This window comes from Thamnophis sirtalis, unplaced genomic scaffold (genome assembly GCF_051295495.1).
Source record: "Thamnophis sirtalis isolate CommonGarterSnake01/CBP01778 unplaced genomic scaffold, rThaSir2_p1.2 scaffold_7, whole genome shotgun sequence".
NCBI lineage: Eukaryota > Metazoa > Chordata > Lepidosauria > Squamata > Natricidae > Thamnophis > Thamnophis sirtalis.
The window spans coordinates 60,512,744-60,539,446 of NW_028261387.1; the positions used below are offsets into that span (position 1 = coordinate 60,512,744).

Here is a 26,703-nt window from a genome sequence, read left to right on the forward strand (position 1 = left end):
ATCATCTCTGGGTTGAGTTCCAGGATGTTGCCTCTGGGGATGTGGACAAGGCCATTCGAGCTGTAAGTGCCTCCACCTGTATTCTGGACCCGTGTCCCTCCTGGCTGGTTGCCAACAGCAGGGAGGTGACACATGGCTGGATCCAGGCGGTCGTGACCGCCTCCCTTCGGGAGGGGCACTTCCCCGCCGTACTTAAAACGGCGGTGGTGAGACCCCTCCTGAAGAAACCATCCTTGGATCCAGCCATTTTAAACAACTTTCGTCCTGTCTCCAACCTCCCCTTTATCGGGAAGGTTGTTGAGAAGGTGGTGGCCTTCCAGCTTCAACGGGCCTTGGAGGAAGCTAGTTATCTTGACCCCTTCCAGTCCGGCTTCAGACCTGGTTACAGCACAGAAACCGCTTTGGTCGCATTGACCGATGATCTCTGGAGGGCCAGAGATGGAGGCTATGCATCCATCCTGGTTCTCCTTGACCTCTCAGCGGCTTTCGATACCATCGACCATGGTATCCTTCTGCGACGACTGCGGGAGGTGGGAGTGGGAGGCACTGTTTTACGGTGGTTCTCCTCCTACCTCTCGGACAGGTCGCAGTCGGTGTTGGTCGGGGGGCAGAGATCGTCCCTGAGGCCCCTAACATGTGGGGTGCCACAGGGTTCGGTCTTATCCCCCCTACTATTTAACATTTACATGAAACCGCTGGGCGAGATCATTCGGAGGCACGGGATAAAATACCACCAATATGCGGACGATACGCAACTGTATCTGTCCGCCCCGTGCCAACTCAATGAAGCGGTGGACGTGATGAACCAGGGTCTAGAGGCCGTTAGGAACTGGATGAGCGCTAACAAACTGGTACTCAACCCGGACAAGACCGAGTGGCTGTTGTGCTTCCCTCCCAATAATTTGGCGAATGTACCAACACTTAGGCTGGGGGGTCAAATTTTACACCCCTCAGATAGGGTCCGCAACTTAGGAGTCCTCCTGGACCCACAGCTGACTTTTGACCACCAGCTGTCAGCTGTGACCAGGGGGGCATTTGCCCAGGTTCGCCTGGTCCGCCAGTTGCGGCCCTACCTAGACCGGGAGGCTCTCACAACAGTCACTCGAGCCCTTGTGATCTCTAGGCTGGAATACTGCAATGGGCTCTACATGGGGTTGCCCTTGAAGTGCATCCGGCGACTACAGTTAGTCCAGAATGCAGCCGCGCGAGTGATAGTGGGCGCACCGCGGTTCGCCCACGTTACACCTGTCCTCCGCGAGCTGCACTGGCTACCTGTTGGTCTCCGGGTGCGCTTCAGGGTACTGATGACCACCTTTAAAGCACTCCATGGTAGTGGATCTGGGTACTTGAGAGACCGCCTCCTGCCGATTACCTCCCTTCGACCAATTCGATCGCACAGACTGGGCCTCCTCCGAATCCCATCTGCCAGTCAATGCCGACTGGCGACTACACGGAGGAGAGCCTTTTCTGTTGCAGCTCCGACCCTGTGGAACGATCTCCCCGCTGAGATCCGTACCCTCACCACCGTCCAGACCTTCCGCGCAGCCCTCAAGATCTGGCTCTCCCAGCAGGCCTGGGGATAGGTTCCTAATTCACCCGCCCGAGTGTTTGATTGTTGAACGAAAGTTGCGTTTTACTATTTTTTTCTTTGTTCACATTTTGTTTTGTTTTTGATGTTGCACTTCCCTCCCTTGTGATTGTGAGCCGCCCTGAGTCCCCTCAGGGAAAAGGGCGGCCTATAAATTTTAATAAATTCAAATTCAAATTCAAACTAATACAAACTAAAAAAAGAAAATGGATAGAAAAATAGAAAAGAAAAGAAAAGAAATGACTTCCTCCATCATATAACATTTTTTGTAACTTATTACTTTCTCTTAAAATGAAATAAGTGATCTCTTCTTCCCGTATCTCATCTCTTATCTATAAATAAATTCTTAAAACTTCATCTTTCCCTCCTGATCAACATGTCCATTAAAGGTTACTCAAGATAACATATATATCTGTTTTAAACTTGATGAAATAAATCAACTTTATATTCCTTTCTTTTACTTTTAACAATCTTGCTCTTTAATCCATTGAGAGTGTTCTAGAACTCACTTTTTCTTGCCCTTCTCACAAGTCTTCAAAACTGTAAATCCTCTTTTGTAAATCCAATAGGATAAAAAAGTTATCAACATCCTTTAGTTGTAAAGACAACAGCTGGTTTCATTTGTATATCTACCGCACATCTTTTTCCACATCATTCTTATAGTTTGTCATTTTTAAATCCACTTTCAAATCAGTCTTAGTTTCTTTCAGTAAAACTTGTTCCTCTTACATCTTTTAAACACAGTCTATCTGTAATACAAGCACCTCTAAATTTAAACTTCTGGGTATATTATTCACAAATGTCCTTTAACATGACCAATGTGAAAATATTTTGCTCCATTCTGTATTAGTAAGTAAAATTTAAGCATTAATCTTTAATTGTAATATTTAGTTCCTTCTGGTTTTTTTTTAGCATAAAACTTTCAAAATCCTATCATTTTATAAAAAGAATTTCAGATAGCAGCATTTTTCCATGAGAAGGATTCTTATTTCAAAATTTTATTTGAAATCCATCTGGATTATGTTTGTAATTTTCAAAAAACAACATTCTAATCATCTTTTCGCTGATTACTTCCCCCCAAAAAAAGAATTTTTAAAAGTCCTTAATAACTTGTATTTAAAACTTCTTTCACTAAGGATTGAAGGAAATTCACCTTGTGCTATAAAACATATTGTTCCAAAGGTTTCTAATAGCTGAAAAGCAGATGACAAAAAAGTGATTAAAAAACAAATTTTGCAAGTCTTGTGTTCATAAGAGAGTCTACTGTGGTTTGGGCTAGGATGGTGTTTCCGCGTCTCTCTGACCTGAAAACTTTCCAGATAATGCTCTTGCTGTATCCTTACAAGGATCAACTGTCTGGAGCACTTGTGGATGATTCCAAGTCCTCCTTGTCCAAAAAGGAATTATGAAGAACTGGTCCGCTCATGGGCCCTTTATTCCATAACAATGATTGGCTTTGCTCTCAGTGGAGCTATCTTTGGTTCACCATTTGAAGTCTTGAATTATACCGTACTTGATTCTAAATGGCAAATTTTCCATTTTTTATTAATGACTTATAACTTTTTAAATAATAAATTTAAGGAACTAGTCTACTTTGCTCATAATATTTGGATTAAGTTATTTTGTATTAAAGAATAAAATTCTTTAGCGTAGGTAAAGGTAAAAACACAATCTATAAAAATTCATACACCTTTGTTCCCAATTAAGTGAGTGAGACACTAGCAAACATACAGCTAGAAAGACAGCAAGCGGGTTAGATTAACAGCATCTATGGAACCCCAAGAAAAACTAAATGTCTAATTCACTTTTCAACATTTCAGCAAAGATTTGGCCCCGGAGATAGTTCTTTCTTTTCTTGTTCTATTCATATATACAAAACATTTCCCCAGATATTCCTTCAGTCTTCCACTTATTCAAAGTAATTATTCTCATTCCACTCTTGGAATTCTTGTTTCCTAAACTCAGACATGCCCCATTTTAGATGGTGTTTTATGACTGGTGTCTCTATCGCGGCTTTGTCTTTTTCATGCTTAATAACAAGAAAAAAAGTTGTCAATAGACTGAGCTGCTATTGTTTCTTGATAGTTGAGTTCTTGTGATTATATTCCAGGAGATTCAATGAATAAAAGTCTATGGGGACAGTTTTCCATTCTGGAATAGATTTATGAAAAATTCTCCAAACCCAATGAAATAAACTACTTGAGCTATGCCAAAGAGAGGTGCAATGACAAGAGCTCTGCAACTAGCACCCTTTAAAAAGGCTGAAGGACCTTCTTTCATCCAAATCTTCCTGTGGAAACAAAACAAAAAAAAGGAAATAAGACCTAACTGGTTAAAACATACTGCAGTGTATTATCTAAACATATTTCAGCACATGTTAAATATTTACCAACAAGATTTCTCTAGATTTCTTATCAAGACTTTACCAATATGTATCTCATTGAACAAAAACAAGGTTTGCCAAAGAGTGGTATCATACCAAGAAGTGGTATGATTCCAGCATTTTTATAAGCCAATTCAAATGTTCACTCTTTTGTGGATAACTAATATGGAAAACTAGTTCTGAATTGTAATATTCCACATGAATAGACTGTGTGACTTCACAAGGTAGCCTGGACTCAATCACATAAAAGTGGCTTCTACATGTTATAACTGTACACAAGGGCAATTGGTTACTTATTACTTTAACAAGATTTGTATCTATAGAGGTGTCAGGGTAAGTTAAGGGCAACTTAAAAAATCAGTTCAAATGGTCTGACAAATATGTAAACTGTTTTGTAGGTTTTACCTTGAACAATCTACAATGCCACTGTAATTCTCCTCATTTCGTCCTTTGCCCATTGACTGAAGACGAGTCTTTATTACTGGAAAAAAGTGTTAAGAGATATATGTTGGTCAATTAATCACTTGAGTAAGGGATAGTTCAAAATGTATCCCTTCCACAGAACTATTATTGTATTATGAAAGCAATAGTGTTTCCTATATAAGAAACCCTTAACAGATAAAAATATAAATTAGCTTTCATGGGTTATCTTTAAGGAAAAACCTTTTCTAACGTGTCCCCATGACAAAGTAGCCCAGATACAAACATAGAGTCATTCTTACCATCACAGGGGTTCACAGATACAGCTGCCACTGAGCCAGCTATGCACCCAGCAAGAAAAGAGTGAAAGAAGCTTGTTCTCCCCTCCAATGAATCTTGTCCTACTCTATTCAAATGGGCAAACAGTGGGAAATAGATGACAGAGAATGGAACATCCCTGAAAGACAAAATTTATTCCTTTTTCAAGCAATGCAGAAAACTACTCAGAGATTGAAAAAAGCTTAGGAAAACATAAAATCATTACCTCAATAAAGTGGCTCCGAGACCCTTATAGAGTCCTTTGATGCCATGAGTTTGTAGAAGTTCAGTTGCTATTTGGGTAGCAGATATATTCCTTGGGGTAACCACAGGTCCTACATTGTATGCTCTAGTCAGGATAGGGTTGACTGTTACAAGATTGCATCCAGAAGTGGAACAAGAAACTCGGCTCACAATTTGCTGAGATGCTAAAATGTTAATAGAAAATACATAAGACTTGTTATTTTGAAAAATCTCACTTGAACTTAAATCTGAGTATTAGAATCCTTAACTACTTGTAATTATATGAGTCTGAATGCTCAGATAAATCTTATGTTTTAGAACAATCCCTAATTTACTCACAGCAGTGGAATAAAACTTTGATGAGCATATTTAGGTTCATATATCATTATGATCTGTATATGATCAGTAGAATTTCAAATTCCACTCCCTTTTTCAAATCTTCCTCCAATAGAAATAAAGAAGAGAATGTAACTGACAGGATGGGGGGAGGGGGGGGGTCAGTGTATGCAGTCCCTTTTCCAATTATAACAATTTTGTGATTTTAGATTGAAATTATGACAAAGAATGGATTTTAGATTGCAATTATAACAAAGGATTTGCTTTTGACAAAGAAAACTTTGATCTATGTGATTGTTTTGATTATACTTCATCAAGTCAGTATTAACTCTTAGTAACCACTTGATTTTTTCTCCAGGAGTGATCAGTTTATTCATTCTTTCTTAATTCATTTTATCTTGTCATTTGTGTCTTGACTATATTTTCTATTGTTTCCAACCATACAAAAGGCACTGCAGATTTTCTACATTTCCTAATACTGTCCTGCCTCTTGATTCACTATTTTATGGCATTCTGGGTAGTATTGTGGTACTGTACCTACCATGACACAGATTATAGTTTCAATACAGCTGAAACAATGAATTTGAGAGATGGATACAGAACGTATTTTTATTTTCCAAGATAAAATGGTGTAATATGTAAGAGTTTTACAGTGAAATCCCACATAGTAAGAAGATTAATTTATTTCTCAAAGATGTAATATATGAAGAGAGAGAGCCAAGGCAACATTACCTAGTCTCCCTGCATCCTGCAGCTGGATTTTTAGCATCTCCATAGGAGTGGTGATAATGACTTGACAAACTCCAGCACCGCAGCCTGCTAACATCTCTTTAGATAAAGACAGACCTGCCCTGAAAGGAAAAAAAAAGAATAAGAAGATTTGTCAAACATATTATTTTACATTAATTTGAATATCACTACATGGAGTTCCAGCAATGGGAATGGGCTGAGTAATGGAGATACACAGATTTTCTCTAAAGGAACAGAATTTTTTTGACATGAATAATACTTCACCCTTTACTTATTTCACCTTGTATGTTGGTTTCGTTTGTCTCTCTAGCTGTCCCTACTAAGAGGATGACCCTATCTTTCTGTGTTCACTGTACACTTTTCCTGTCTATTTTGTGACTTCCTTACCCTGTGTAGAGCCTTTCATGTTTCTGTATCCAAAAGGAACATGAGGATAAAACTGGGGCTTCTGTCAAAAATGTGAAAATGTCCTCTCACTTGTCTGTGAATAGCAATGCCCCTATAAAATGGTAGCAGTTCCAACAATTTTTAATTAACTTTGGCAAATCCCAAAGAACTGCTTTCCTAATATATAGGACAGGAGTACAACATTTTCCCTTTCCTCTTTTACTTCCATTTATTTTCTGCTTGCATTATCTTGTTTCAAAATATATTTTTGTTTACGCCTTTCAACTAATCCTATTTGTGGCATTTATAGAATAATTAAATTAGTTATTACATTATTATTATTTTTAAAATATGGCTTGTTAAAAAAAAGAATTCCAGGAAAGTATATGTTAAAAAATATTAAACATTCACTATAAAAATATAGAACTTGAAACTAGTTTTAAAATCTCGACTCAGCTATGAACATAGACTTTAATGGATGTAAGATACAAGTGATACTCTAGTATCTGAAATAACATACCCTTCCTTGGCAAGAAGGTGTCTAAAATAGTCATTAGCAGCCAGTTTGATAGCCTTCTCAGGTGTTACAAGGGTCAAGTTCACCGCTGCACCTATAAATAAACATACTTATATTTAATAGATATAAGGTGATTGTATTCTTCAGTTGATAATTAACATTACTCTATTAAAAAAATTCCACACCAGTTTGGTGCAAAGTTGAGTTCTTGTTATTATGAAGAAAAGAAAATTAGAATTAGATTAAGAAAAGGAAGGTAATGATTACAGAAAAGAATTAAAGAACATTTAATATTTATTGGAAATAAATTCATTCACTGTATTTTAAATTAGCGATTCTTCTTCATGTTCTAAAGAATGCCATCAATTTGATAAGATATTTAAAAAGTAGCTTAAATAGTTAATAAAATGAAATCCCAAACAAATATCATTAATATAGTTCCATGAAATATATTTGGTTTCAGGAATGTTTAGTAGTTTATTGTAACTTTTACTACAAACTTTAATTAAAACATAATCAAGTAACTTAAATAGCCCACCAAAAAGGAAATGATGTGTCTTGCGGACAGTCACATAGATGCATTAAAATGTTTTCTCTCCTCCCACCATCATTTATAATTTTTATGTCTATATGTGTGTGTTGTAAGAGAAGGATAAAAACTGGGTCATAAGCCTGAGCTGGGGGAATCTACCAAAGATGGAGAGATGGAAATTAGAGTTAGATTAACCTTACAAGAGTTGAATAAAAAATATTCAATTATTGAAAAAGAAAAGGAAAAAAAATAAACATCACTTTTTAATTTTAAGCTTTAATATGCAATTATGCATTGATGCAGAATCTGAATTATGTAATTGCTCAATTTATAGTATTCAGCAATTGGGAATTTGGCTGAATTGAAAACCCAAAACTACAAGATTGCAATGATTTGTTACAATTGTTGCACTCTAAATTTGATCAAAACCATCCCCAGGGGGAAAAGTATCATTTTGAGAGATTTGAAAAAAAAATTGTTCATGTATAACATTTACTTAGTCATATTTATGCACAAAGGAACTGAATACTATACAAGCATACAACTTGTATGGATGTACAATATAAAGAAGATTAAACTCTGATATGGCTAGAAAATGTAAATTTAAAATAGGTTCTGCCTAAAATATTTATTCATGACTTAAAAACCACCTGAATGCTGAAACCAAAGTTCCCTCCTCCTTTTTCCTGGACTTTCCCTGGCTTCTGGAATAATGCTTATTAGAGTTATTGGGGAGATGTTACATACCAGTTCAGGAAAAAAAAAACAAATTTCTTTCTGTCTTCCTGGAGTTCTGTCTCTAATTTTAAAAGAAAGCTAGCTTTTTAAAAAAATTCAGCAGAAGTATGGTCTACCATCTCTGCCTTTGCTTTATAGTACAGAAATCATGCCTCTCCAATTTTTATTCTCTTTAGATGAAGGATTACATATAAACTATTCTTCTGGAAGTCCCTTAAACAAGCTCCTTTTGACCTTGTTCTAGTCCAGGGCTGTCAAACTCCCAGCCCATGGGCCGGGTGCATCACCCGCTGGCCACGCCCCATTTAGTGAAGGGGAAAAAAGTCCCAATATATCACGTGACGCTGCCTTGATGACGCGAGTTGACACGTCTGCTCTAGTCACTCCACTCTGTTAACAAACCATAGTGCAAAAAGTTCAATGTCTTCACCATCATTGCAATGCATACAAAGCAACTCCATGTTATTCTTCCTCTCCATAATCAACCCAATCCAAAATATTGCTCCTTTTTGAGATGAAGACAAATTGGAAAGGAAACCAAGACCTCAGAGTGACCGGGTGGGTGGGGGGAGCAACTTTCTCCATTTCAGCATTCTTGAAAAGTAAGTAAATCCTAAGTGCTTAAGACAAATGCTTGGAATATGCTAGTCACTGGTATATAAGCAACTGTATGGCAGTAATTTAAATATTGCTGAATTAAAATTCCCACTTTTCCTTGCTCCTGGGCGTTCTGGTAGTTCAGTAACTTTTGGTCAGCCTCAAGATTCCTTACTCCTGCAGTATCTGAATTGACACCTTACAGCCATATGTTCTTCCCCTTAACTGGACTCCAGCACTATGTTCTAGAACTCCTAACAATTTTTAAAAAAGCAACCTTTTGTTTTTGCATTTCTTTGCTTCTGTATTTAATCCCTGGATAATAAAATGCTATTCATTTTTACCCAGAAGTCATGGAAACAGCTTACTACATTAGAAATGTATTTAGAACTGCATTCTAATAAAATAAGTACAACTAGCCATAAAAATTAATACTAATATTAATAATTAAACGTACTTACCTCTATACATGCCAAAATAGCCTTCTGAACGTAAGGTTTTCACTAGACAATCCAACCTGATCAGAACAGCAGTAAAAACAATTCATAAGTTTCATATGCAATGTTTGATATAATTCCAACTATTGTTTTAATATCTATTTTTGTTTTCAGTGATATCTATCCATATTTATATAGAATTAGCCAGTCCAATCTGATCAGAACATTAGTAAAAACAATTTGTAAACGTTTACATAATTTGGAATGGTTTTAATATCTGTTAGTCTTTTCAATGATGTCTATCCATATTTATACATAATACAAAAGTCAATGTACTCTATCAAATGTTTTTGCTTTCATAAATGATTTCTAGCTAAAATTGCTTATAAAGTAGAAATTAGCATTAGCAACAATGAATATCCTAATGCTAGGTATGTGAGCATCTCAAGCCTTTGAACTACATATAATAATTACAGAATCATTCGATTAATAATGGTATATTTATATTCCTCAGCATCTGCATCCATTTTTATCCACTATGATAAAAATTGCTATTTGAACAATTTACAAACACAGTAATATCAGTTTTATAGTTACAAAAAAACCAAATTATATCCCCAGCTATTGAAGAAGTTTCAGAATGGACAAAAGGGCTTTTGAAAAATATCCTCTTCAAAACAAGTTTTATTGGCTTGAAATGTTTTTCTAAAGGTCACTTACATGCTTTTGTAGACTTGCTGTCCACTTCTTTGATTCTGTAGCCTAGTTTTAACCAAGTCAATTGGAAATACACAAGTAACACCTATGATCCCAGCAACTCCTCCATTGATGAGCTTAGCAGGCAAACTAAACAGAAAAAAGTATAGTATAAATATATAATTTATAATTATATCACTGCTTCTCTCTTCCCATAACCTGTCCCTTCCCTATTCCTATCTATACAAAATCAGCTGCTTTGTCCTTTGTTTTGCTACTTAAGAGCATAATCAATAGGAAGTAGCAATAACGTCTTTTACATTTCAGAATTCTTGTGGAATACCTTATCATTGCTTCAGACTTGCTATACGTTTTTCTTTCCCCTATAAACTTGAGATAACATCTCAATAAAAAAAATCTAGGTAACTCTATCAGCCTCCAACCTTGCAATTACTTCAATCTTATTTTCTTCCATCACTTTTCACCCTCTTCATTTTACACAGAATTTAGGCTACCATATACCAACATTTGGTATCTTTAATTTGACATCTATTGATGTTTATATTGATGTCTAGAGTGGGACATACCTAATCTGTTTCTCAGTCATTTTCATCTCAAAAGAAAGAATGCTCCAAGTTTTCTTTGGTCAGTAAAAATAATACAAGCTGCCGAGCAGAAGTTGGTTCTTTGAAGAGACAATTCTGTCTAAACTCTGCAAACTGAACCCATACCTTAAAATCCGTTAGTTGTTCTATAAATAATCCAGAGGTATCTCATTGGCTGTTTGAGCATAGAGGCATTTCAAATATGCCTAACCATCTCAAATTCAGTATGACAAATTGGAATACCCTCCCACAACTGCTATTACATCAGATGTCATCAGTTATTATTAATATCTAGATGATTAATTTATGATATGAAGATTCAACTGAAGTTGCAATATACTTTTTATATAATGCCTATGAAATTATACAGAATAGCTCTTTGATGAATCAAAAGTCACACAGAAATTAATTTAGAAACAAATCTTAATCATGTTTCATATATTCTGCCTTAATTAAATGAAAGCCACATTTGTGTTTGAAACTCTAGAACTTGGTTAATCCATTTTTCCCTCTTCTGAAGTGTTCATGAATCATTGTGTGCAGAAGTGGTAGATCTTCTGAAATGTTGCATGCCTGCCAAAAGATTTCTTATCATAGAATTACCATGGCAGGAAAAGCTGCACATTCAGGTGCAGCTCATTTACGGTATTTGCCACAGCAGTTGACAACTACATTGTGTTATATTTTCTGCTGAGCTGCAATAGGGAATGCTCTGGCAGGAAGTCCTTTTGATCCAGCACTTGTAGGTTAGGAACAAGTTTGAAATGAAGCTTGACTATTAGAAATACCTTGTTCTATTGTTATTATACTAGTAGTTGTCCCTTTCTGAAAGACTTGCTGGCTGAAGGGGTGAGAAACCTGTTCCCAAGAAAGGGGAACAGGAGGAAAAATATCCAATTGCCTTTGCGTCACAAAGCACTATCTGCAAATGGCAGGTGACACCAATCCATCATATTTCGTCCATCATATTTCCCAATGACAATTTTTCTTCTTTGCTGCTGTCAACCCTTCAGAAAAAATGCAGCTTTCTGAACTGGGGCCAAGGTGGAATATTATTTTCCTACAGAGAAAGCCCTCAGACAGCTTTTTTTTTTCTTATTTAAAAAAAAACCTATTTGGGCATCTACTTCACAACTGAATGACGGATACAGAAGTCAAAGATGCACCTTTCCCAGCGCAACAAGCCTCGTTTTAAGAACGGTTTCGTCCTACTTCTAAAAAATACTCTGGCTTCTCTAATACAAGAAGGTTTTCTACCCCTAAGTACGATTTTCCTTGTATGCTAGCGTCGGACTTGGGAGGGATCGTGAGACAAAAAAACGTAATGGAAATGAAATTTGATCGTAGAGGCGCCCCTGAAAAAGGAGACCCCATTCCAACTTGGTATCCTCGGGTCAGGTGACGGACAAGGATTCCTTTCTCTTCCCACTCCCATTTACTCACCGGCTGCGCGGCTGCATCTCCCTTGACCACGGGATTAAAAAAGCGTCCAGTGCGTTCTCCCCTCCTCCTCCTCCTCAACAAAGGCGCGTGGTCATTGGCCGCAGCAATTATAGCTCCTCCAATGACAAGACTTTCCATGTTTAGGCTCACCCGTTACCCTTCCCCATCTTTTCCAAGTGCCAATTCCTAGGGAGGTCTTTTTGACAATTCCGCGGGGACTGCTTTGGCACGCAAAAGATTGCTTGCAATTTTTTTCTTTTTGTTTAAACCCCATGGTCATCTCAGTGCTCCAGCCTGTTCGCTGCATTATCGCTGAACAACCGTGGCTCCCCACCCTCTCATTCTCCGCCCGACAGTTTCAGTTGCAAGTAATCTCAAATGTATTTAAGAGTAAAGATCTGGAAACAGAGATTTTACGTCCTCGTAGTTCTTCCTTTTGTTCAGCCGTTCCTTTATTTCTGCTCCACGGAGTTGGAGAGAGGAGCATACAAATATGGGCAACTGGACACTCCCCAGATATGTTAGATCACAAATGTCATGATGTTTGGTTACTAACCATTAGGTTAGTGCCGATGAGAGCTTAAGTCCTGAAAAGCAACCGCTTGACTCAGCAAGCCTTATACAATAGGCTTCAAATCCATCAGGGTTTGAAATGCAACGGCTTGCGGGGCTGGGGTGCGGGGGAGTGAGAGTCTGATAATATTGAAGTCAAACCTGTATAGGTTTACCTGGTACTGTGATTTTTGGTCTAATAAAAGCATTGACTGCACATTGCTGTTGGGATTTTTATTACACTTTCCTCATTGTGAGATACTGAATGTTTGCAAAAACCTATTTTCCATCATAAAGTAGCAATTCTATTGTAAGGTTCATTATTTTACTGACAAAAACCCCTGACACATAGATTTTGGGATGTTTATGAATTCAACATGTTCTCATTCTGAGACGTAGACTTTATGGTTTATATTGCCTCAGTGATGGCTGAATTATGCCAAAAGTTCCAACTCATTTTCTACTACTGGATGGAAAAACAGTAGTAATATGGAAAAAGTTGCCTGCTTCCCAAGTCATCACATGGGCAAGTGTGGTGAAGATATTTAAATCCTCCCTCCCACCAGCCCTTTATTCAGAAGCTGCCACTTCATTGTAAATTTTGCTGTGTTGTGCAAGACTGTGGGCTTAAAGTTTAATGAATACATAACATAAGCAACTTAAACCAAGATCTTGTGTAATCAAACCAAAGTAATTAGAATCTTGGGAATTACAACCAGCTCTATAAGCCTTGCGATTTCAAGCACTCACTTCTTGTTGCTTTTTTAGAGTCTGCTGTGCTGTTGGAAATTTCTACAATTTGATGCTTGTAAACACTTATCTATTCTTTGCCACTGCCACCACTTACCAAATAATGAATTGCTCAAATCTCCAAATGTTGTGAATCATCCAGACTAAACCTTCATATAGCAACTTACTATATTTTTTTGTTTTTCAGATAAATGCTTTTTCTTTCTAGTAGAGATCTTCTGGCTTTAACTGGAATGGGTAAGCTGGTGCCCTAGAATCCCATTATAATCCTCAGAGTCTTCACAATTTGCAAAGCTTGAAATGTTACAAATATTAACATGGCAGGACTTAAAATAAATCTGTAATTTCATCCTTTAAATTCATCCTTTCAAATAGAAATCACTAACACCGCCCATTGCCATGATTTCGTTGTGGCACTGGTCATGTACCAGTGGGGCAGAGGAGTAGAAACAAGTTCCCCAGTCAAAAATGGTTGTGCCTCCCTCACCACTTTAATAGTTGTATTATCCATCATTTTAAGACATAGTATAGTTTCAGTACGGAAACATAAACTATACAAAGATGTAAAATGACATGAAGTAACTTATCTGTGGGGAAAAATATAATCTAAATCAGGGGTGTCAAACTCATGTTGTCATGACATCGTCATGTGACGTATCATGACTTTTCCCCCTTTGCTAAACTGGGCATGAGCATGGCCAGTGTGTGACGCAACTGGCCCTCAGGCTGCGAGTTTGACACCCCTGATCTAAACAATATTCCCTCTCCAAATAAACATTCAAGATGCCTCAGTCCAAAATGTATCTTTATACATTGTAATTTTTTGTAATATACTAACGTCCCTAAGGAAAAGGAATCCTTTGAATTTAACTTTTTAAAAATGTATTCATAACAAACTCAGTATTGAAATCAATATTTTTCTAAAACACTACAAAAATTAAAAAGTATCTATCCCAAATACTAACATTTGACTTCCAGCCAAAAAGCCCAGGCAGAGCAAGGAGATATTTGATCGCCTCAGATGAGGAAAGAACAGAAGCTGACACAGAAGATTAAAGAGTGATCTATGAATAATGATATACTCAAGTAGGTTGTTACATTCAAAGAGTCAAATTTCAGCAACAAGTTTTCATCAATGCCTGATACACTCAACAAGTTTCTGCTACTTTTTGACCCTGGACTGGGTGTATATTTTTTGTTCCATTGTGAACTCTGGAATAAGATATACATCCAGAGAAATCTGGATATACCAATAAAAGTGGCTGTGGGTGTATGAAATCTCAGGATCCAGAGACTTGTCATCTTTAGTTCTGGGTGGGGTGGCACTACGCCAGACAGACCAGATGCACAATTTGGAGTTTCTTCAATGCCTGTTGGCAGTTGTGGCTAGAAGAGCCTTCATACAAATTTGTATGGTGCACCATTTTTGCCCTTTTCTAGATTGTGGGGAACCTCACTCACATTCTAGTCATTTCCTGTTTGGATTATTGCAATGCATTCTAAATGGGGCTATCCTAGTAGCTTTGGGAAGCATTTTGGTCCAAAATGCAGTGGCACCAGGGGTGAAATTCAGCAGGTTCTGGAGAACCAGTAGCAGAAATTTTGAGTAGTTTGGAGAACCGGCAAATACCACCTCTGGCTGGCCCCAGAGTGGGGAGGGAATGGGGATTTTGCTGTATCCTTCCCCTGCCATGCCCACATTATTACCTTTAAAGCCCTTTATGGCATGGATCCAGGATAGCTGTGGAATCATCTTTCTTGAATGGGATTAGCACACTCAACTCGTCCTGACAGAAGAGGCTGACTGCGGATCCTATCACAGCTGAGGAATTTCAGCTGGTGGGATCTAGGAGAAAAGCCTTCTCTGCCATGCCTCCTGTTCTTTGGACCATCTTGTCACAGGTGAGATCTGCCCCCTCCCTTTGAGATTTCAGGAAAAGCCTTAAATTCTAGCTATGCCAATTGGCACGAGGTCCCTAGCTAGAGGTGGTTGATACACTAACAGAGAAGGCCACCCCACCTCTGTCCTCCAAACCCTTTTATATTAGCTTGTTTTAAATTTTGTAATTTTAATCAATTTTTATAATTATAATCACTGAGTTTTATCTTGATGTAAGCCTCACAGAGTCAAACCATGAGATGGGCGGTGATTAAATTTGGTAAATAAATAAATAGAAAATATATTTAACTTAGGGCTGAAATGTGGAGTCCTTGGTGCTCTGTGAGGTTGGTTGCTTGCTTGCAGATGTTGCATTACCCAACTTGGTAATGTCTTCAATGTTAGAAGGGAGTTTGCTGTTTATATACAGTAGTTTGCCCTGAGTTAGGGGTGTTGTTTTTTTCCCCAATATCTGGATAGAATATCTAAGGATACCTTAAAACTAGCAGTTGGGTGGTCTACCAAGCTTCATTTACCAAGGAATTCTATAAGTACAGAGTTGTAGAAAAGGTTCATTTTCTTCTTTTAACTTAGGAGTTTTTAATGGTACTGTAGATAGCAGCAAACAGAATTTTCTGCCTTCCTATAAGCAAGGCAAGATAAAAGAATAATTATTTCTGATCCTAATACCTGGGCAGGACAAATAATATATAGGAAAAATGATTGCCAATCTTCTTGGAAGTGTAGAGAAGTGTGTATATGCAAGTTTATTTCCATTGTGAATTAAACATCCCAACTACAATTATATGCATCTATTACCTACATATTTGAATTCTAGTAAGAAGAAACCATGGGCACTTGTGTAATTAGTTCATGACTCCTCTTTTTTTGTTGATTATAAATAAAAGTGTTTTATTTTAGCCTCTATAGACATTTGTCATTTTATATGTACAATGTATGTTGAGGAACCATTCATTTGAAAAAGAGGCACCCAGCTTGACTTCTTAAAATAATTAGTGTATTTGAGGGGAAATTGTGTCACAATTTTTTTTAAATGAGCAAGCAAAACATTGCAGTAATTTACATTGGAAGAACAAAGATAATAAATGTAGCACTCCTACACCTTAACTAGTCTAAAACAATGTTGCTCAAATACTATAAGTAAAAAGCAATCAGCTCATTGAATTTACAGGAGAGCAATCAAAATGAAATTGTCAGAATAAAAAAAAGAAATTCCTGTCAGGATCTTGCACAGCTCTAAAAGGTATTTATCATAACACATCTGGTCTCCCATAATGTGTCTTTGAGCACAGCACATTATATCTTAGGATAAAATCTTATATCCTGGTGGTGCAGTAGTTAAGAATAAAGTATTGCAGGCTAACTCTGCCCCCAGACTGGAGTTTAGTCCTAACAAGGTTGACTCAGCCTTCTATCCTTCCGAGATCAGTAAAATGAGGAACCAGACTGTTTAGGACAGTCTGCTGGCATTGTAAACTGCTCAGAGAGTGCTCTAGAGCACTATGGGGCATTATATAAGCCTAAGTGCTATTTCTATTTCTACCTTCTTTCATCCCCAGAATATTATCTTTTATTGCATAATACAGTGGATATAGCTGAGAAAGTAAACTGCACATGTGACACATCTTGTAAAGTAAGCTAACAAATGCTCCCACTCATTACTTTTCATTCAGATTATTTTTATTAGATTTTTGCATCAACTTCAGTAGAGAAACAGTGATAAAAATGCATTAAGAAAACAGAATATGTTTCAATAACATCAATTGCTAATAACATTTACACAATTACATGGGAAAGATGCTTAGTTCCCCATGAAAACAGCTTGATGCATGATGCTGCTAGATAGCAGAAACATCAGAAAGGAGGAGTATTTCTATCAGCATTTGGGGAATTAATGAAGTCTTTTGCACAAATTCCAAAATACACATTTCAAGGAGTGAAAATTCTAGTTATGTACAACTACTGCAATAGAAAGTAATGTATAATGTAATAAAATAATGGATTCCACAAAGGGAATCTGCAGAGTAAGCATACAGCTATCTTTAGATGCTGTATCTTTCTGATCCTGCTTGATCCATGCATAATTGTTGGGAAGAATGAAGCCCAGTTTTCCAGCTCATATTATCCACTACTCCCTAAAGACAGTGAAAGGTCTGGAACTCAGTACAATAATCCCCAGAGTTACTGAGAATTTGTATGAAGCAGGACAGAGCATCTATTAGATGCATAATGTGCCCATGGCTTTATAAAGAACAAAAGTAGGACAAGTTGCTGTTCAAAATAAGGTATAATAAGTGCTTTTTAAAGGCTCCTCAATTTATTTGCTTTTTCTCCTAGAATAAGGCACTGCTTTACACATTTGCAGTGTCATAGTGCTGAGGCAGCCTGTATATCTATAGGTGTAGGTATAATAAGTGCTGTTTTTTTCTCCCTGAAGACCTTTGGGAGAATCTAACCCTACAACCTCCACACCTTTCTAAAACTGCTGCCTCTAGTATATTTATGGTGATCATTTGTTAGAATACAGAAAGACTGTATTCCTTAACACAGCTGAGATAAAAAGGAGAATGTCAAATTTCAGTCAATGAGGCAATAGGATAATTCAAAACATGTATGTATCTTAAAAAATCAAAATGGCATCCATGTACCCCAGTAGTGAATTATCAGGAATATCTTATACTGTATCACATAAACCTGGAAAAGAAGCTGTGGGCTAGTTCTCATGGTTTGGGTCATTCTTAGCATGTCTGACTTGGTCCTCTCAATGAAATTACTAAGAAAATTTAAGTGCTAATAGCATAGATACATAATTTACATGCCATAGAAAAAAATGTAGCCCAAGAATTAATCCTTCCCAACATTCAAGATATGATATTTTGGAGATGTAATTCCACGTAAGGGACTCCCTCACCAAAATGACACTGGAAATTGTAAGATCAGGAGAATAGAGCCATGGTGTTTTTAAAGGCACTGGTAAGATATTTTTTTTGACACATAAAGAATATATTTAATTCTGACTTGCATGTCAAGCACATAGTCTTTCATTATTTTTTAGGAATAGGTGATCTTAAGACAAGTGCTAACAATTATGCCCATAAAAATAGAGACAGTGTGATACAAGCAAGTAGATGGGAACTCACTTCAATAAGCTTCATGTTTGATTTTAATTTCAAAATTCTATTTATAGACTTGGTATTCTGTCCTGTTCCTCAAAAGGCACTTAAAGATAAAAAAGCAGCCAAGCAATAATGGATAACATTTGGGAAGCAAGGCTGGTTTCTTCAATCACATGAGTGCAACAACAAAATTTGCCAACACTCCAATATATTTTTTCTTTTTAAAAAGCAATGGCATGTATGTATAAAGGAAGGTCTCTGCTGCTGTTTTTTCCATTACCAGCCAGTGCATGTGTTTTCCAATCCATCTTCATAGCTATCATATTCCCCTCCCTGCCTTCCCATCCTGGTGTTTAAGCCACAGCTTATTTATCAGCATTGTTCAGTAGGGAGGTCTAAGGTCTACAAAAGACAGTCATTTCATAAAAATCACAAATGGTCCCCAGGAGACAATTTGGAACTATTTATTACCTGGTACTTGTTCAATATTACTATTTTTGGGCTAGTACAGGTAGTTGGTGTACTTTCCCAGCATAATAAAGGAGAATATTTATAGTTCAGGTTTCACATGAGGGATCCTTGGTGTTCTCTGAGCTTGGTTGTTTTCTTGCATACATTTCATTATCTGAACTAGGCAACATCATCAGTGCCATCACTAGCACTGATGTGCTAACTACCACAATAAAACAGGGTTCTCTTCTCATCTGTATTTACAGCAACAGCTCACCCATCTCTTCTAAAACCCAAATGAGAAAAGCAATAAAAATGAAAAACAGGAGCACAGATTAAATAGAATTTGTGTTCTCCTCCTGATGTGGAACATTTGGAACACAGAAGATTTCTCAAAGTCTTTCCCAAAGAATTCCCCAAACTTATGCGTACCAGTTACATGGACTGACATGAAGCAACTTCCCAAAGATTTCTGAAAGCTGGAACATAGAATGGGAAAGTAGTGCAACAACATTGACATATGCTGATGTGTGATTTGGCTGAATGAGACCTCAGTCTGAATGAAACATAGGATGACAAACAGAAAAGGCAGGAACAAAGCAGAGCTGAGAATTGTAGGACAGGGTGAGTTCTACAGAGACTCAGAAATTACTGATTTTTCATATGTTTTCACATCCTGTTTCCATGTTTAGATTGATTCTGGTCTCATTTGAGAATGGCCGGCATAATAATAGAAGAGATGGTCTATTCTTAAGGACATTTTACAGGTAGTCCCTGACTTATGACCACAGTTGAGCCCAGCGTTACTGTTGCTAAGTGAAACATTTTTAAGTGAATTTGCCCCATTTTATGACCCTTCTTGCTATAGTTAAGTGAATCACTGCACTTGTTAAGTTAGTAACATGGTTGTTAAGTAAATCTGGTTTCCCTTTGCTTGTCAGAAGGTGACAAAAATCACATGACCCCGGGCCGCCACTGTCACAATTGCCACCACATGACCATGGGGATGCTACAACAGTCATAAGTGTGAAAAATGATCATAAGTCACTTTTTTCAATGTTGTTGTAACTTCGGATGGCCACTAAGTGAACTGCTGTAAGACTAGGACTACCTGTATTAAAAAAACACCTAATTTTATGGGGAAATCACTAAAGCAAGTTTCATTTTAAGTCCTTCCATTTTCAAGAAATCATTTTAAAATCAAAAAGTTAGCAGAAATTGTTTCCACAGTCTTAATTTTATGATAACTCATACCAAAAACCTTTTTAAAGTTAAAAATTGTTACATATTTATTTCTGTTTCTGTTAAACTGCAAATTCCTGGTAAGAACTACTTGCAGAACTGGTGAAACAGCTTCCTAAATAACCAGACAGTCCATTTAGCTACTCAGATCTCTAGTAATGTCTTCTCCATTAAGAGACCCTCACCTGGACCTCAGGAGCTGCCAGCATCCAATTGGTCTTAATGGCAGTTGGTGAATTAGGCATTTGATACCTTTCCTTAGGTACATCCCCTATCACTTGAGTTATTTTCTAATTGGTCCAAATAACTTATCTGGGGCAAGCAGTAGAGTTAATTGAAATTTGTTGGACAGATGGGGGAAAGATTGAGGGAAAGCAGGGAACAATTCACACAACTTGGGGCACTTGTCCCTTTCTTTTTTTGACATACATACATACATACATACACACACACTTGAGTAATTCTCTTTTTACAACCCTGTGATCCCTTAATTCAGGGTAGAGTTGGGTGATTGGATGGAGCTGAGCATTTACTGGCCGGATGCCCTTCCTGACACCTAAGTACTCAGCACACTGAATTTCAAATGAAGACCTCAGTAAAAGCGCTTCCCCTGAAATAATACAGTATATGCTTTGATGTGTTTTGATGAAAAATGTGCATGAAACATATAATACAATTAAGACGGTGTTTTGTTAACAGCTGAAAATTTCTTAACACATTGTTTCAAATGGCTTATCTATTTAAAAGGAAATTAAATAACTATTTAAAAGGAAATTAAACAACTGAATAAAAAGAGAGACTGAATTATTGCTTGAGTTCTGATTCCTAAAATTATAGCTTGTCAGGAAAGGACCATTTAAAAGTTTCCACAATGCATTTTCCATTTAAGTCACTGGTAGGACCACATTGATTGTAATACAGTATATTGCATCACAATGATTTTCCTCTGTCTAGCTTAACTTTCCAAAATTATTTTTAATGTAATTTAGTAGAAATAAATATAAACCTGTTATAATTTGTAAACTCAGCCCTGAGATATTTTAAGAGTATTATATCATTTCTACATTTATCCAGTTTTAAATAGCCATGGCATCACTAGATAAAAGTTTGATGTTGTTAAAATAACATGCAGTAATTAGATTTTTCGAGATAATAAAAACAGAGTATTAAAGTAGAACTGCTTGCCTCTCAATGTTTTAGTTCTATAGCCAGAACACCAAAGACAGGCCTTTAATTTTATGACCTTGGGTTTCGGTATGTGCTATACACATTTCTGGCAGGAACAAATAGCTTTTCTTTGAGCATTAATTGGATGCACAGACTGAGCAGTCTGAGAACATAGATAAAGCAAAAGATTGAAATCTGAAGGTTAATTTATCTGATATCAATTTCTTGGGTACAGGATGTAGGGCAACTTTAAACATGTAGAGCAGAGGTGGAATTAACTTACCTTCCATACTAAATCGCAAATGTACGCTCATGCAAATGCTCTCTTTGCTCACACGTGCCTCGTCTACGCATGCGCACCAACTTCTATGCGTGTAGAGTGCTCATTCATTGTGTTGGGGCAAGTGGATGGAGCCTCCCACAGTCGCCGCTACCAGTTCACCCGAACTGAAGAGAACCAGCTGAACACAACCTCTGACATAGCGTTTCTTGCCTTTCAATATAAGCTTTTTTGCTTCTCCCCAAATATATTAGTGCCCACAGTTCAAACAACTGGTATGAAGCCTGGTATGAACTCTATGCCTGGGATGGTTGCATGACTGTCGCCATTAATGTTATTGTTCTTGATATCATTAATAACAGCTCCTCCTCCTTATTTTTAAATGTAATGCTGAACATTTGTTGGGGAACTGAAGAGACTATCTGTATTCTCCTATACACATAATCCTGTTCTGATTGTTGTCTCATGCTTTTGAAGTTTGCTTTGAGCTTCAAAATGCCACACAGCTGCCTTGCATATTTTGTGGATGGACATGTTATTTTAAGAACATTTCTTTTAAACACACAAATACGCATTACACCAATTGAGTTAATTTTTACCCAAGCTTGAGAAGGATTGATTTGAATGAAAGTACATGGTTCCCTTTGACTGGAGCATGAAAATAATGATGAATATTATTTGTATATTAGGTATGTTCCCTATTGTGTAAAGCCAGCATGCAACTGTTATAACAAATAAAAGCTTGCAGACAAGCATTATGGTTATTATGCAGCAAGTAACTAAGCTTCATTTCTAAGGGCACTAATGAAAGAGCAAGTCTCAATGAGCAGAATTGATTTTGTATCAACATACTTTAAGTGATATATTACGGCATGAAATGGCCATTGGGATATGGTGTGCATTAGGGACTGAGTAATCATCATAGTAACTGAGTAAAATAATTTGGACATCAATTTTAGATTATGCTACAGTAAGGTTTTTTTGTTCATATTAAAAATAATTAGGACAATAAATACTAAATGTAATTTGGGGGGAAAAAAACCACGGAAGGAACAGTTTCTTGAGTGAAATTAAGTTCCTCATTGAGGTACCTAGACATGTTTTTAATAGATGCTACATAAAATCATGACTGGACAGGATGTCTCAGTCGCAATGAAAGTTTTTTTTGAACTTAAAGCTTTAACTGCTCTCTCCTTGTTTGGTACCAACTCTTGGGTTTTGTTCTGCTTTTCTTTAAAAAGGCCAGTGAGTTCCCCATCAATCTCTATCATATAAATAATTCTGTATATAAATATATAAATCACACACAAACAGACACACACAATCTTCCAAGGGGAGAGCTGTTTAGAAGCAGAACACATTTCTTTAAATATAGTTATCCGGAGGCAAAACCCAGGGGCAGAGTCAAAAGAGGAATCAGCCTAGAATCTTTACGTACCCACAATTAGACTAAGTGTAACCCTTTTGAACTTTTGACTATTCTTATCTAAGGCAAGAGCAGTGCTAATTATAAGTTGTGTAGATTCCTGTGCATAGGCAAGAATGCTAATAAATAACTTTAACTGCAACTTCACATGTGGTCCTGATCTTTCCCACCTGACATTATCTTAAATGGGACATTCCAAAGAGTGAAAGAAAATAGGACAGTACTCATTTTTCTACAGGCATCTGCTTCTCCAAAAATGATTAGTAAAGAGGACTCCATTGTGAAAAACTTTTTATCAAGAAATGTACCCAAGTGTGTGTGTGTATGTTTGTATACACACATGTGCATGCATAATACATATAATGCAGAAATATGCATGCAGATAGAGACACTCACAAAACATACATACAATCAAAGAGACTGTATATACAGCTATAAGTGCATCTGCACCAAAACAAGCACACATACATACAGGGCCTATTCCTCCATTGCTGTGCAAAGTCATACTTCAAATAAATTTTAGTTTTAGATGTCACTGTTGGCCTTGAAAATGCATTGTTAGCCTATCTTACTTGCTCATGTCATAATTGTTTTAAAAATTTAAATGCAGTCACAGGAAACTCTTGAACTTGACAAATACTCCCCTTTTGTGTCAGTTGATTAACACCTAATTAAAAAAAATGGATTACAGTTGTTAAGTTGAGTGGGCAAGCACTTCTTCAGAACTGTGTTGCAGCTTTTCCTTCAGTCCTGGGTTCAAAATAAAGTGACACAGGAAGTGTTCTAAAGCATGTCTCTTGTGTTTCGGATTGCACAACAAAGGACCATGCTGAAGATCATGCCAAAGATCTGAAAAATGAGAACATTATTTTAAAGGATGCAACATTTGCCACATATCAGCAAGGCTTCAGAGAATTTGAGTGATTGTTCTTTGGATTGGTTCTCTGCTCACTAGACATTTTGGATACTTCAAGATCACAGTATGACATCAAGTATTTTGTAAAGTTGTTTTCTCCTTACTTTTCAGGAAAAAGAAAACAAATCTCCAGGTATCTACTTGATTCTATTTTATTACTGTTATGTTCCCAGCCAGGCTCATATGAATTATTCTGACTGGCAAATAAAACTCTGTGGGTTCTTGTTGCTCTGTAAGCTTGGTTGTTTTGTTGCAGACATTTATTACCAAACTAGGTAACATCACCAGTGCTACTAGGGATTTTGCTTTAATGCCTGATCTAACATCCCTATCCCAGAACCTACCTAGATAGATAAAGTCAGTCAGTCAGTCAGTCAGTCAGTCAGTCAGTCAGTCAGTCAGTCAGTCAGTCTGTCTATCATCTATCTATCTATCTATCTATCTATCTATCTATCTATCTATCTATCTATCTATCTATCTATCTATCTATCATCTATCTATGTGTTGCGCCTTTTACAATTTTAAAGGTGTTATTTTTATTACTGCTATTATTCATAATAAAACTTGTTCGTTTATATTGTTTTTAGGTTTTTTTGTATACCACCAAGAGTCACTTACTTAGTGTTGAGTGACAATATAAATATGATTACATACATGAAATAATGAAGTGGTATAAATATGGAAGACTAAACTTCAAAGAAATCCCTTTTACTTCCAAGATCCTGGTCTTGGTTGTGTGGGAGCAATTAACATCCATATTTCCCCCCTAAAACATGTTATTTACAGAGTAGGAGTAGGACCGCATATTTTAATTTATTATATGGTACATTCAAATTGTGATAAAAACACAAGGGGTAAAAATACAAAATATGAAAAAAGATCTAAAATACTATAAACATACTGTATATCTAGATTAAAGGTAAAAGTTCTCCTCGCACATAGGTGCTAGCCGTTCTGAACTCTAGGGGGCAGTGCTCATCTCCGTTTCAAAGCCGAAGAGCCAGTGGTGTCTGAAGATGTCTCCATGGTCATGTGGCCGGCATGACTAAACACCGAAGGCGCACTGAGCGCTGTTACCTTCCCACTAAAGTTGGTCCCTATTTTTCTACTGCAACTGCTAGGTTGGTAGAAGCTGGGACAAGTAATGGGAGCTCACTTTAGATTACAGATATATTTTTTTGCTTCATTTGTTACAGTGAGAAAATCAACAGTTTCACTATTGGTTCTATTTTGGCACTCTGACACTATGTGTTGAATAGTTTGTCCCAAGTCATAATTTGGTGATGATATTGTGACTACGGTGGACAAGGAATGTTACATCTTGCATAGCTTCTAGAGCAGTATTTTTTAAGCTCAGCAACTTTATGATGTTCTTCATCCCCCTGAATTCCCCCAATCAGCATACCAGCTGAGGTTCATGCAAGGGATGCTTACAGTGCTTCTCTGTTCTCTTTAGTAATCTGCTATAATTTCAATGGCTTGAAAAGATTTCAGGTTTGTGTAAATACAATGTTGTTGTTGATCATGGCGATGACAACGATAGTCAATACAATCAAAATTACTTACTGTGATTCCAGCAATTGCAATCCCAACAATGCCAAGTAAATGAAGATTTGAATTAAGGAGAGTCTCTATTTCAGTCAGACAGTTCTGTTCAAGACAGGAAAGACATTAAAGTCTTCAATCCTTTCCTAAATCTACCAATATGAATTCTCAACAATCACCTCTACCTGTGGCAGGTGTGTGTATGTATGTGTGTGTGTGTGTGTGTGTGTGTGTGTGTGTATGTATGTATGTGTGTGTGTGTATATATAATTATTTATATATTTTTGTATATTTTTTATTTTTAAAATATCTTACTGATTATTATTATTTTTATACTTTTGTAAAATCTTTAATTTTTTTTAAAAAAGTTTTATAACAAGATGGCTCTTGTTTAACTTTGCTGCTGTTCCTCTTATCAATACAGCAAAGCAGCCCTGAATCATTGAAATAGTTGTATTCATGGGTATCTGCAGAATATGATGGTTTTATCAGAATGGCAGAACAACTCTCACAATGTCAGGATGCAAGCCGTACCTCTTATTGTTTAAATGCAAGCTTCCTCATTTGCATTCCCTGCAGATGCCTACAAATTCTCTTCTTTTCCTGAATTTTTGCCTCTCTAGTTATACAATGCAATCTTCCAGGTCTACCCATAGAGTCAGTTTATGGATCAAAATACTGGAATACAGAATTGCACTGCATCAAAAAGTGGGGTGCCATGCACGGACAAGCTATTTTTGCAGGCAGGAAAATCAATGAAGAGGAACTGAACTATATAGCATACATTATCTATGACAGTGATGGCTAACCTTTTTGCCAACACATGCCAAAAGCGGGGGGAGCGCAGGGGTGTGTGTCATGTACGGGCATGCCCACACCCATAATTCTATGTGTGCAATACGCATGCGTGTGTGACCCTCCCCTCCCCCTACTTTTGGTGTTTTTCATCCTTCCCAGGTTCCAGAGGCTTTCTGGGGAGGGCGAAAATGCTCCCCCATCCCCCGGAGGCTCTCTGGAGGCTTCAGGAGGGTTCCCTGAAGCGTCCGGAGGGTGAAAAATGGCCCTACGAGCAACCCGGAAGTTCGGGAATGGACTTCTAGGTTGCCTGTAGGGCCGTTCCCCCTCCCTCCAGAGGCTTCAGGGAACCCTCCTGAAGCCTTTGGAGGGTGAAAAACAGCCCAACAGGTAAACCAGAAGTTCAGGTATGGACTTCTGGGTTGCCCGTAGGACTGTTTTGTGCTCTCCAGAGGGAGGGAGAAAAATGGACCAATGTGCAAACCAGAAGTCCATTCCCAAACTTCTGGTTTGCGCATTGGGTTGTTTTTCGCCCTCTGAGGCTTCAGGGAAGCCTCCGGAGGGTGAAAAACAG

At 37.3% G+C, this 26,703-nt stretch overlaps 2 protein-coding genes across 2 annotated transcripts in view; both read right to left on the reverse strand.

The window, feature by feature from the left end:
• Positions 1 to 1,840: 1,840 nt before the first annotated feature.
• On the reverse strand, positions 1,841 to 11,606 carry LOC106539285 (mitochondrial glutamate carrier 1). Its single transcript, XM_087720184.1, has 9 exons — positions 10,530 to 11,606; positions 9,967 to 10,092; positions 9,271 to 9,326; positions 6,946 to 7,036; positions 6,021 to 6,139; positions 4,936 to 5,137; positions 4,694 to 4,848; positions 4,377 to 4,452; positions 1,841 to 3,878 (listed from the first exon to the last, which is right to left on the reverse strand). The coding sequence occupies exons 1-9, from the start codon at positions 10,553 to 10,555 to the stop codon at positions 3,719 to 3,721; spliced, it is 1,011 nt and encodes a 336-aa protein (XP_087576310.1). The 5' UTR covers positions 10,556 to 11,606; the 3' UTR covers positions 1,841 to 3,718.
• An 8,805-nt stretch (positions 11,607 to 20,411) lies between these two features.
• TSPAN2 (tetraspanin 2) overlaps positions 20,412 to 26,703 on the reverse strand; it is a 65,005-nt gene continuing 58,713 nt past the window's right edge. The window contains exons 7-8 of the mRNA XM_087720185.1: positions 25,356 to 25,439; positions 20,412 to 23,722 (exon numbers count right to left, since the gene is read on the reverse strand). Of these exons, the coding sequence (XP_087576311.1) occupies positions 23,657 to 23,722; positions 25,356 to 25,439 (150 nt within the window). The 3' untranslated portion in view covers positions 20,412 to 23,656. The remainder of the gene's footprint in view (positions 23,723 to 25,355; positions 25,440 to 26,703) is intronic.